The 14,378-nt window shown below is 28.0% G+C and overlaps 1 protein-coding gene across 1 annotated transcript in view; it reads left to right on the forward strand.

Annotated features, from left to right (window-relative positions):
• Cbp53E (Calbindin 53E) overlaps positions 1–14,378 on the forward strand; it is a 498,615-nt gene that overhangs the window by 344,817 nt on the left and 139,420 nt on the right. Inside the window, exon 9 of the mRNA XM_075354418.1 lies at positions 1,723–1,779. Within this exon, the coding sequence (XP_075210533.1) occupies positions 1,723–1,779 (57 nt within the window). The remainder of the gene's footprint in view (positions 1–1,722; positions 1,780–14,378) is intronic.

A 14,378-nucleotide genomic window follows, 5' to 3' on the forward strand; every position in this document is an offset into this window, starting at 1 on the left:
TTCATCTCCTTTTACGTGTTTAATTGCTTCATCAATCTCTTCGTATACACACTCTACCTCATCATCATCATGGGCGCTTGTAGGCATATAGACGTTAACAATCGTTGTCGGTTTAGGTTTTGATTTTATCCTTATTACAATGATTCTATCGCTATGCGTTTTGAAATACTCCACTCTCCTCCCTATCTTCTTGTTCATCACGAAACCTACTCCTGCCTGCCCATTATTTGACGCTGAGTTAATTACTCTAAAATCACCTGACCAAAAGTCGCCTTCCTCTTCCCACCGAACCTCACTAATTCCTACTATATCCACATTTGTCCTACCCATTTCCCTTTTTAAATTTTCTAGCCTACCAACCTTTTTTAAGCGTCTAACATTCCACGCTCGACTCGTAGAATGTTATTTTTTAATTTTCTGGTGACCCCTTCCTTAGTAGTCCCCACCCGGAGATCCGAACGGGGGACTAATATATAACAATAAATATACTAAATATACTAACTAAATATACTAACAAACAGACGAAAAGACAAAAGGCCGAATTAAAAATTTCACTTGGTCATTAAAATTCGTTGAATATATTTGATACCGTTGCCATAAGGATTGGGCCTCCTGATCATTTGACCTGAATTCCTCGACTAATTATTTTAAGGAACCATAATGTAGTTGAAATAAAAGACATATATTATTTCAAGAAAAATATCTTAGAGAGATGAACACAGATTTATGTCGATACGACGCTCATGATCCAATTTGATAATTTATGTTTATGTGAATAACAGGGCAATATTATTAAAGAAAATATATTGAATGTCATGAACGTCATTTCTCATCATTTTCACATATTCATGCCTTTGTTTAAAAGATTTTATAAATAATTTAAGTATATAGTTTGGTATTACTCGTGTTTTCAGAGTCTGTCGCCGTTTTGTGGTACATATTTGATCTCTTGCAATTGACCAGTGAAACATTCAAATTTATATATCTTAGAAAAATTTGGTTAGTATTTATTTTTAAAATAATTTTGGAAGGAAAATATGTTGCAATCTATTTTTAATAGTGGAAACATTTAACATAATATGCCAAACTGTATGGAAATTGTGTGTAATATATAAAATCTTGGTGAAGATAGCTTGTATAATATATATATATAAAATATATATATGTATATATTTTTTTTTTAATTATATTTTTTATTTAATTATCTCATTAAATTATTTTTTTTTAATTTATTATTCCATAATAATAGCCAAAATTAAAATAGGTATTGTACTGAAAAAATAGATGTTTGTATGAATGTAGGTAGCATTTTGTACATTGTTTTTTATGTACTGTATTTAGGGCTATGATTGTATGAACTTTTTTTTATGTGAATGTATGTTATTTATTAATGTTGTAACAGTTACGTTAGAAGATTTTTTTTTTTTTATGATTTGTTACATAAGATTTATTTTTCTGGATGGGAAAATATAAAAGAATTATAATTGTATGTTTCACATCATAATTCTAAAAATAATTATAAAAAAATAAAATAATTTTAATTTTTTTAATAAATTACTTTAAACACTGTATTTTTATATTTTGATTTTATTTCATTTTAATTTCTGTTCTTTTTAATTATGTTTTATAAGGTTTCAGTTTACAAAATAATCATAGTGATACGAAAAGTAGTTCATTAATAAAAAATTCTGACAATAATTTGTTATTAATTTTCAATTTCAGGGAGCAACTAAACTGACTAAAGATGACATAGAACGTGTATTTGGATTGTACGACCGGGTATGTATTTTTTATTACTAATATTATTTTTATTTATTTATTTATTAAAATTCTTATTTCTCTTGTAGATTAAAATAAAATTCAGATATTAACGTTAAAAAAATGTTCAATGGTAAAAATAGAATGCAGATAAACAATTATAACATGTAATTAGTACATTTACTTCACTTAGTAAATATTTAAATTCAAAGTATGAAAAATAAGCTACACAAGCATCTTCCAGCTACGGCCTAGGCAAGATCAAACCCAGTTTTATTATACTTTGAGAACTAAACATAGAAATGGGTTTATGATAGTTCACCGAACGGGTAATTGATAAACTAGAGAATGGATTATTTTAAATTGTTTCTCGTAAAACAAAAAATATTTTAAAGCCGAAAAGTAATAAAAAATTACCTCGTTTACACATGAATAATTTTATTCAGAACGTGTTAGATTCGTCAAACACACACACACACACACACACACACACACACACACACATTAAAATTAATCAGATTAATGGAGTTAAAAAGCTAAAGTAAAATTTGTCATCAACCTTCTGCGTATCAGAAATTTTATATACAATTAAAACTATACAGTTGGCGTACATGGTCTGTACCATTGGAAACATTACAAAAGATTTGTTTTTTTTTTTTCAAAAATATACGTTAATGTGGTATTATATTTGTAAATTAGTATAGCAGGAGATAAATGAAAACTATTAGCTTACTAATACAATAAAATGTATGCTACTATGTCTTGTGCAGTTATTTGCAACTTCTATCCTGAGAAACAGAAAAAAATCAATCAAATTTTGTCCGACTCAATTTTTATCTTTTCTTTTTTTTTAATTCCGAGTTATTTATTTATTTTTTTTAATTCTCCATAATCTTTATACAGAAATCTATTTATAAATGAAAAGATATTTTATTAATACGTCTACCAAAATTAATGAAACCTTTTATGTATATTTTCATTAGTATGAAATGGATACACTATTGGCTTCCCACAGTGTCATCACACAATTTGGCTTCATCACACAATTTTTTGGGTGACAAATTATTCAAAAAGCTGATGAATTCCACATCAAATAATAACCTAGCCATTGGTTATATATAAAATGTCCCACAAGAATGTCTCGAGAGTGCAAGTTGTTTCCTGAGAATTCTGAACAGCATTCCACTGAATATCACCAAAATGATTAGCTACATCTACATTATAAGTCCACCTGATCCATTCAGAATTTTCAAAAAAAATACTGCTCTGCAACTCATTTTCTGGGTTCCCTTTTTGTTGCTTGAAATTTGAATTTTTTTAATAAAGAGAGTTCTTTCGAAACGGTGGTAAATCTTCTAAAAATTAATTTTTTTTTTTTAAAGACAAGATTTCTGAAATATTTTTTGTAGTATTCTTCCTCCTTCTTTTTAATAAATTAACTTCATTTCCTTCCTTATAAAGTATATAAAAATTTTGATGACTTTTTAAAATTTCCTGACACTGTTCATCGTGTTGAGTAGATGAACACATCAAAGGAAATGTCTAAAACCTTACCTTTCCGTAATTGAACATTCGAACTTTCCACAGAACGAATCTTACATTGCTCAATGCAAGATGCATGAAATACTATTCATCCTAGTTTTCAAAGTGTTGAGAAAACGTTTTCGATTCTCAATGATTAATACTGACTTCACGGATTTCAAGATGACGAAAAAGGCTTTAAATCTTTACGATGGATATAGTTTAATGATTAACGTATTTTATTTCTTTCTATAAAATTTTCTTAGCAACTCAAATTCCTTTGACGCTGTTTAGCATAGCTGCCTTCAATGACTGCGCTCACCTGTCAGACTGTTTTCCGTCCGAACTTCATCAAATTCGATTTTTCCGATTGCATAACCTTTTTTTAATCTCTAAGAAGTACCATTCGCATAACTGCGGCGTTGTTCCGGAGGCTAAACAAAAAAATAAAGAAAGAACTGAATAAAAAGATTATGAAAGATTTTGTGTGATATTTTACGTTTTACCACTTAAATTGGATTATGACGAGTGGTCTAATAGTTTATTTGGACAATTGCATAAACCAAATAATTCAGAGGAAACGCAAAAGTATTCCTTATGAAACGTGTCTGTCTCTTTGTGGTCACATTTTAACATCTCGATAAGAAAAAATGTTCCAGTATAATATTTCAACCGTTCAACTTAAAGTAATCGATCATTAATATGAACCTTCATAAATACTCCACTTCTTAAATGATATTATGTAAAATGGGTGACTGTTGATTATAGGGAGTCTAGAACCATTTCTTTGAAATGACCTTTTTGACTCGGAACTCGTATAACGAACTCTGTGTAGCAGATGTTCTCTCACGATCTTTTATTTATCCCAAATCATTTTGTTCATGATTTGAATTAGCCACCTGCTGGTTATTATCTGAACTAAGAGGACAAAAGAGCAAGAATATCAATAATATCTGTGTGACCTGAATCGAGCAACCCTGCCCGAAAAGTTTTACTGCACTCTGTATCACTCTGAATAAATGAAACTGTCAGTTATGAAAGCTATATTCGATAATCCTGTTCTTTCTAATCTTTACCAATACAATTCAAAGAAAAATTTCTTTATAAATACATTACACTTTAGTTTTAAAATATTACTTTTGTAAAAGAAGTAGTCAAGCTATTTATTTTTTTCAATTTTTGTTTAATAAAGCCACTTTTCTTCTGAAATATACCTGTATACATATAAGGTAAAAAAGTAATAAATAAATTCATTTAGTTGGAAATTTTTAATTACAACAAACTGACCTAACATGAACAATATATATTTTTTTAATATCTAAATCGTTGCAAGAAGCTTCTAAAGGAATTGGTGCTACCGTTGGTTATTTTTTCTGCGCTAATAAATATTAAGGTTTTTCTTTTTTTTTTAATTATTAAATAATATTAATATTTGTTAATAATTTTATTAATAAAGTTGTTAATAATAAACAAAAGTATAATTTCTCTATAAAAGTGAATTATTTTTATTTATTTTTCTTCTATTTGATGTCATTTACTAAGTATAAATTATTCTTATTATGTTATATTGTTAGAATATATAATTAAGTTATATTAATTTGTTTTCATGGCTACAATTAGACGTGTTCAACGTCCTTTGTAAATAAACAGCAATGCTTACTTAAATAAACATATAATCAAACTGTGTAATTACATTGCTTAATTATATTACAGGAAAATAATTTGTTGTACATGAAAGAAAATAGAAATATTATTATTGTAAAATAAGCTAAATTTGAATGATAAAATTTGTGTAAGGTTAACTTAATATTAAAGGCACAATTTTACTCTAGACTTTTAATTAATATAAATTTTAACTAAAATACGTAAAATTTACATGGAATTTAATTACATTGAGTGGAGACTACAATAACAATGTAGGTTTATGATCGAAATACCTATCATAAACAATGTAGTAATATGTACAATAATTCTACGTTGTGACCTTCTAAAAATATAAAAAATATAATGCATATCAGACATTAATGGAAAAAAGCGTGAAAAATAATGCGATAAAAGTAAGCGTGAAAGTATAATATTATATATAGGAAAATAAAATATTAAATTAATTACATTGATTTCAAACGACAATGAAAATTGCAATTATTTTTCCTTGGGTCACCTTCCCTAAAATCGTTAATTTTATACTAAACTTAAGGCCTAAAAGAATTTCTAGATTTATTAAGAGATATTTATCTCCATTAAAAGGTATTTCTAAGTTTGTGAAAATGTTTTGTTAAATCAAACTGTTGGGACGTAACGAAATTAGTTTGTTAAAAAAATAAAATAAAACACTGATACGAATAAGTATGCATACTTATAGATATATCACAAACATTGCATCTTACGTAACATAAGATGATAGCCTTTAATATGGTAATTTACAGGAAAATTGAGTTTCGTTTGCTCTGAAAAATTAAAACTAAGAAACAAACGTAAGGGTTTTATCAAAGGCATGGCTGAATTCAATGTATCTGCTAGAAAGATTACTGGTATACAGAAATGATCTGAAGAAAATCTATTTATAAATATTTTTATTAAAAATATAAAAATTTTATTTTATTTTCTACATTTATCAAAATTTCTTTTGTCCTCAAAAAACACTACAGAAGCCCTTTTAGATAGTGGGTTTTTACAATTGTTTGTAAAGAAAGTAATTCAAGTTAGGACATATAGAGCCAACAAACTTACCAAAAAAGAGTGAAACTGGTTTAAAAAAGCATTTGGTTGACTATAACTATTTGAGACCAGAGAAATCAGCCGTAGTCTGCCGTTTTTGAAAACTGATGTAAAATAAATTTATTAGAAATAAGATTTAAAAAAAGGCCGTATTATACAAGAATACATAGGTGGGAAATTAAATTTTTCAGAAATGTTAAGAAGAATATATCACTGAATAATAATGTGTCTGAAATGACAGACATTTTCAAAGTTAACAAACATACCAGACCAGGCTTTACAGGAAAAGAAAGGAGTGAAATGGTTTCTTCTTCTTCTTGTTTTTTTATGTCATAATATACTGTAATATCACTTTGATAAACCCATTAAAATGCAGTTGATATCCAACCCTACAAGTACCTGTTACTCTGTATACACCATATGATTGGCTCTAGAGTTAACATTACTCATTACTCTCTATTCTATTTTTTTCTCTTTTCAATTTTAAAAATTTTAATATCTTTATTCTCTGATAAATACGCTCTGTGACTCCAGCACAAAAAACATGGGGTAACAATCATGAGAAAAATTGAAATTTTGTAACAAACTAAGAACCCCTTTTTTTAGAAACTGAAAAACATATAAAATACATCATCAGTATGTTACCTTGCTTTCTGTAATGGGAGTTTATTGGGGTGCGATGGCCAATGTTGGAGGAGATTTATGGCATAAACTGTTGAAACTGTATAAATTAATTTATAAATTCAACTTTTCTTAATAATTTTCCACTGACAAAGTGTCTCAATTAAGTGTGAAATTTTTAATTGTATATTTTAGTTTCTGTTTTTTTTTTTTTGTTTTTGTAAATGTATAAATATATGATTTTATACACATTGCTCATCTACTTATATTTATTTTTAACAATTTTAATATTAGTATTTTTTTAATGTTTATTCACCTTTCCTGTTGCAGTTTTATTACAATAATATTTTATGAGTTTGTAAATACTTCGTGTTACATGGCCTTTTGGCCATGGACACTTTTACATGGACATTTAAATGGCCTAGCTTTACCCTTTAACCATTTCAAATTCATCTTCAGGTTTTGGTACAGTCATCGAACTGGTCCGCTGCTAAAACCTCTTCCACCAAAATACGTAAATTCATAGAACAGAGCACCTCTAAATTTCGTCACATCTTTATTACCGATCCAGTAATTATTAAGTTAAAAATCTAAACAACAGTGTAGTAAAGAAAGAGTTAAAGGATAATGGAAAAGGGTTTATAGCAAAAAAATACCGTGAAACTTACCCAAAAATCACACACAAAGAAAAGGTTTAAGTCACTTCAAGACAGTAGTTATCCATTCAGCTCGCATTCCCACAAGAGACTGGGGTACCTTTATCAAAGATTGGAGTAGTAGAGAATGAACTATTCTACTATTCCAATATTTGGTAAATATATGCTAAACTAATTATGCTTCCTCTAGGTACTAGAAATCCATCAAAAACTAAGAATTCTTTAATAATATGCCCACATATATACAAAAAACAAAATCAATATACTTCAGATCTGACTAAAACCAAATCACCGGGATCCCTTCTATATAATAGTAAAATACATTAAGAGCTAATTTTTAAATATATTTTTATTCAGACTGAACTGGTTTTATAATATTCCTTTTTTACTCTGACGTTATTATTTAAAATAAGTTAATTAACTGATCAATTCGTTTGTTTTATAATCAAAAATAATTATTTTCGTAGATTCCATCTGAGTCCAGTAAATGATAATAGATAAATTAACAGTTACAAAATGTAAAATAAAATCATAACTTTTAATATTAATTGGAAATTTTATTCCTTTTAAATTATCTGTTACTATTTCACTAGTTGACTATTATAAATTTAACTTTTCAAATAGAAAACTACAAAAACCAGAGGTGAACATTTTTTTTTTTTTTTGTTAACATTATCATGATTGATAAAATAAAAAAAACAATGACTGAGTTTTTACAAATAAAATGTGAAGAATTATTCAGTTAAGTAAATTTATATATCCTATATACACTGGCTTGAATATATTTTACAATTACCCGCATGATTTACGTTCATGCGGGTAATTGTAAAAATGAATTATCATTATTACACTATAAATTACTCCATAAACATAGATTAAAAAAATTTTTTTTAAATGTTTGTCAGAATTTACGAGAAAAAGAGACCGTTAAAATGCCAAAAAAATTAACTTTTCCTTTTAGAAAAAAACAATAATTTTGTTGAAATAAACATTTAAAAATTTAGAAATTTGTTGGTTTTAAATTCACTTTCTGTTAGTGCATTTATCTATATTATCTACACACTGCATATTAGATTATTCCGATATCACTCCTGAACAGTTTAGTAAATTTTAACGATTTCTTTTTTCCGATGGTTCAAACTGGAAAAAACACATGTTGGACAACCTTTACGTAAAACATTTTTCAATACATTTCACATTTCATCCCTATGTTTGACGTTCTGCTTATCCCGGAGGATTCATATTCGCCCTTAACACTGGCTGCCACCAGGTGGTGGTTAGCACTGGTGAAAATAATGAAAAAAGAACATATAAACATAAATTGAAAACGCGTTGTTTTCGAGTTACGGCTAGCGAAAAATTTCGCCCGGATTTTAGCTCTTCTAATAAAAAGAAGCCCTACTGTATTTTTTGTGACCCAAATTCAAGAGTAAAGTTGGTGATTTCTTACGTAATATGAGCTGGGAAATAATATAAAATAAGCACCAAAATTACTACTCAGGTAGTTTTTAAGCTACCCGACCTAAAACACAAAATTAAAGTAAATGCAGCCAATCAAAAGTTAATAAAACCTTTTGAAAACCGGTTTTATATTGAAGAAAAACAGACGAAATATATACAACAAATCGTATTATTCTTTCTGAACCTAATAAATATTATTCTTAATATTACATAACAAAAAATAAATAAATACATGAAATAATAAATGGTAACGGAATACCTTAGTTACAGTACTTCTTCAAACTTCCCTAAATTCACAATTTACACAACACTCTACCCGACGTAAAATATTTCCGGTGGTTTTCCGTATCATCTCAGAATCATTTCGTACAAATTCAACAGCATTTCGTATTTTAATGAGGGCCCTTCATCGGTATTAACTTTTTGTTGGTATACTATCGTTTTCAAATGGCCCCAAATGAAATAAATAATCTACTGGCTTTAAGTCAGGTGATCGCGGTGGCCAACAGCTTGGTTCACCACGACCAATCCAGTTTAATAAATTAGCATTTAAGTGATGTCTAGCTACTAAAAAAAATGTGACGTTGCACGACAGTGCTGAAAAATCATTTGCAATCTAGTTTGTAAAGCCGACAAATTATTTTTCAAGAAATTAACGTATGCATCTCCCAGGTGGGGGTTTTCATTGAAAACAAATGGTCCCAGAATTTTGTCATAAATAATACTACACAAAACATTAATGTGAAATGTACGTTAAAGATTAGTTTCCACAGTACCATACGAATTTTTTTCGCTCCATAAATGATTATTTTTAGAATTGAAGACTCCGTTTCTCATAAAAGTGGCTTTACCAGTAAATAAAATTGATTTTACCTTATCAACGTTGTCTAGAAACCAACCACATAGGTTTAAACTGGGGGTAATCTGTTGGCCGCAAAGTTTCAACATTCTTCAGGCGGAAAGGATAAATATTTTCTTTCCGTTGCATGCGATACCCATTTTTTTGACAAACCATTACGACATGAAATTCTCCTTGTACTAATGCCGGAGCCAAGCTGAATATGCCGAATCAGACGATGTTCATCATTAACACGATCATTTACTTGGAGTTCAGTAGAAAATTAACATGTTGGAAGTGACCCTTTCGTTTGTAAATGCTGTAACATCGAAGAATATTTAAAAAGAATGCTTTTAAAAAATTGTTTATTAGCTACAGAAATAAATGCATTTTCTATTTTCATCTGTTTTGCTTCAATAAAAAAAACTGATAAAACTGTTATTTTTATATACGAAAATGTATAAAACCGTATGATTGCTGTTAGTGGTAAATAAATTGTTGATTCCCTATATATAATAGGCAAAGGAGTTTAAATAAATTCTAATTACTATTTCGAAACAATTTTCAAAATTTGAATAAATCGGTTTGAATCATTATTCTTTTTTTTTATTGCTTAATTATATTTCATAGCCAAAAGTTATTGCCTTTCAGTGTCAGTCTCAAAATAAATTAGAAATGCTGGTGATTTATTAAACTTTATTTGAAATATCTACTAATTAATGTTTAGAATAATATACATTTTTTTAAAGTAGTTATTATTTCATGTTTTATCATTTAAACAGATTTATTTTTTTTTTCGCTGATAATCATTCAGACTATACTAGGATTTGAATAGTTCTTTAAATAAATTCTTTATTTTCGTTGTTTAATGCAGGTCGTGTTATTTTTTAATTCGCTTCCAAAAGTTTAAAAGCGTACTTCCAATTTCATATCCGTTCTTATTTAAATGTTCAATACTTAAAAAAATAGAATACTTCATATCAATTCAAATTCACTGAAGTGTCTTTTATATACAGCTACATATATCACTTCCATTCAATACTTCAAAAAGGACTTTTTTTCTTAAAAAGTATTTAAGGTTTTGCATATAAAATGTATCCTTGACAAAGGTTTTATAAACTTTTGTCATGTATTTTTATCATTCAAATTGAATTCACCAAAGGTGCAATAGTAATCAATTTGATTTTATTAAAAATTTCAACTTCAAAATAACAATAAATTAAATAATTTTTTTTTTTTGTACGGTTTTCTATGTAATTTCGTCCATTATGATTGCTTATATACTTTGTAAATTTCAGCGAGCAAAAAACTGAACTAAATAACAAAATCAATCATCTCTTTTAGGAATGAATCCAGTGACCTGAAGATTCTTTTTCAGGAAACAAATTATTATTATATATATATATATATATATATATATATATATATATATACACACACACATACATACATAATTTACAGCTTGGCAAAATACAGTAGATTTTACCTTATAAAACGTAATGATGGAGGCATTGTACAAAGTATGAAACACGCTCTTACATCTGCAAGAGCGGGTCAGGTTTACGCCGGACTTTGGACACTTCCATAAACTACTCGATTTTGAATATGAACTAGCTCTTTATTTCCAGAGGAAAACTAATTGTTCACAGCATATCTATGAGGTAATCATTGGATAGTGAAAAGTGACACCTTGAATTTGAAAGGACCTTGAAAAATGGACCCGTTTGTTAATCGCCTGCCGGTAAGCAGACTGGAATCAACCTTTTCAAATTGACACTTAAAGAGCCGCTGGATAATTGAATTGACAATAGTAACAGCCGGCACAACCCAGGAATCTTAGTTTTGAAGTATTTCTTAAAAGAACAATTTTGGCTTGCCAACCAATGGCAAAACCAATGCATCGTTGTTTTTTTTTTCCCATAGAAAGAATTGGTCTCTCCTTTAATAGCTCTTATACGTGGCCGCGAAAGCATTCTTTAAAGCTGTCGGAATCTAATGATGAGTGACTTCTGCGTTTCTTTTGATGCATTGTATTAGTCATTATAATGCTTTGACTGGTTTCCGTGGCTCAAACCACCACACATGGTTATTAGTCTAAAAAACCATTCTCCCAAATGGCTGCTTCGTTCCACCTTTATTCCTTTAATATAACGATATCGGTAATCCCAATAACTGGTAAACGCAATAATTTTTGCTCCTAAGCTTGGTTAAATTATTTTTTCCCTAAAGGAATTGCGGGTGAGATGACAAGAAATAATTCGAGGGGGCATTTTGGTGAGATTATTTTACGGTTCTCATTTGGAGGTTCGTCTTGTTTAGACAGTCCCTTTTTTAATCCGTTTCCTTTATTTTCAATCCCTTTTCCTGGGAATGTCCAACGAATTTTGGTAAGATAGGATTCATACTAAAAATTTAGGATCTTATAGAGTTACTGCTACCTGATGTATAGCAATTTGTTGGAGCTGCTGTATAAAGCAGCTGTGGAGCAGCTGGCTGTACAAGTCGCTGAACCGGACAGAAATTGAATATTCTTTTGAACTTTTACTATATATATATGTATATATAAATAAATCAATTTAGTTACATACGTAAGGTTTTAATCCGTTACTGGTAGAAATTTATTTTTATTACAGAAGATTGTCTGGTTTAATCTCTTTCCAATATATTTCTGTTGTATAAACGTTGCTACCTCAAAGGGTTTCTATACTTGGATTAAAAGAGTATTGCTGTATTAGAGGTCAGCGTTACAAAATTAATTTTGTAATATATCTGTCTGCTTGATTAAAATTTAACCGATACTTATAAATTTCTTCTATTTAATTAAATTATTGTGTATGTAGGTCATAGCTTGAGATAGCCGATTTATGTTTCGTAGTTGCCGGTTTTAATTTCCAGTGTTGCCTTGCAAATTTTTTATCTCTCATTTTTTTTTATTTGTTTTTAATTTTGTTGAAATAAATTCTTAATCGTAATATGACAGTTGTTAAGTACGTTTTTAAAAAAAATAAAGGTAGAATATATAGAAAATTATTGAATTTCAGTTAAGAGTTTTTCGTGAAAATTTCCTTTTTGAGTAGAAATAATGTTTAAGGTAAAAAAAGTGACACCAGTCAGAGTCGCTTTCATTAAATGTACATTATCCTTATGTTCAGTCCTTATCGTCAACAAAATGAATATGTTACTTTTAGGGCTAAATACCATATTCACATATGCAGCAGTATGTACGGTTCAGTCATCGTTCAATCACTTTACTTCTAACTTTCTCTAGTAAACCTTGCATTTATATTATTCTTTTATTTGGGTAAGCCATTTTCTTAGATGATTTTTATATTATATCAAGTTGTGATTCCCAACGGATTTTCTCATATGTTTAATTTTAAAAAAAAACAAATTTTTAAAAGTTGATTTAAAAAATTAATATTATATTAATTATTCATTGTCTGGTATTATAAAAAAAAATGTTACTTTCAAAGAAAAAAAAAACAAATCATTACTTCTAACCGTAATCGCAGTATCATTACTTCTAATGGTAAAAAAAAATTCGTTATTTTAATTTCATATTTTACAAACATCGTAATTTTTTTAAAGGATGAACATATATCGTTTAACAAATAACTTATACTAAATATATAAACCGCTTATCAATAATTATATATGTAACACGTCTAAGCGCTTTCAGAAAGTAATTTCCATCATCAGCATCAAACAAAGTTATTATGTATGTAATAATAAATAAAATTTCACAAATTAATTATATATATATTTTTTTGTATACATAAAAAAATCAATAACTAATAACTGTTTAAAAAGTTTCAAAAGCTAAAAGGTTTTCAAGTATTAAAGAAACGAATATTAAAAGATTATATTTTCTGTTAAAATAAAGAAAAAAAAACAAATAAAAACAAAAATTTATTGATACTGTGCAACATAAAACAAAACGAATAGTTTTTCAAAATAATTAAAAATGGAATTTTAAGAAATATTTCCCACCATTTTAGTTTGTTCAGTTAAGTATAAATAAAATAACATGGACAATTAAAGTGTAAACTCTTATGTCAAGAAAGAGGGATAACTTACCAGTAATTTTAAGTGGAACAGCTACGTAAATGGATTAGGTATCAAAAAGTAATGGAAGTTACTGAATTTAGTAATAATGATTGAAACAAAACTTATGGAAGTGAAAATTTATATAATGTATCAAGTTGTATTAACGTTGATTAAAAAGTAATAGATGAAATGTTTTGTAAGTAAGGGATTTCGTCTAAGTAATTTAAAATTTTCTTTATTTTCTTGCTTAATCTGGTTATTATAAAATAAATATTGATTCTAATTACCTATTAGAAATTAAAATCAATATAAAAATATTATTATTGGTAAAATATCTACTAACAAAAATTGTGTATTACTCTGCGATTTGAGGTGAGCGGAATACAAAAACACCAATATCCTAGTTATAATATAAAGAAATGATTTTTTTTATACTAATCTGCGCATAATAATATGTTATACAGATCACATCATAAATAATAGTATGAAAATATAAATTATAAGATAAAAAACAGATGCGATTAACTTAAACTTTATTTTTTTTTTTTTTGTCTTCAGTCATTTGACTGGTTTGATGCAGCTCTCCAAGATTCCCTATCTAGTGCTAGTCGTTTCATTTCAGTATACCCTCTACATCCTACATCCCCAACAATTTGTTTTACATACTCCAAACGTGGCCTGCCTACACAATTTTTCCCTTCTACCTGTCCTTCCAATAATAAAGCGACTATTCCAGGATGCCTTAGTATGTGGCCTAT

Source organism: Lycorma delicatula, chromosome 1 (genome assembly GCF_047948215.1).
Source record: "Lycorma delicatula isolate Av1 chromosome 1, ASM4794821v1, whole genome shotgun sequence".
Lineage (NCBI taxonomy): Eukaryota > Metazoa > Arthropoda > Insecta > Hemiptera > Fulgoridae > Lycorma > Lycorma delicatula.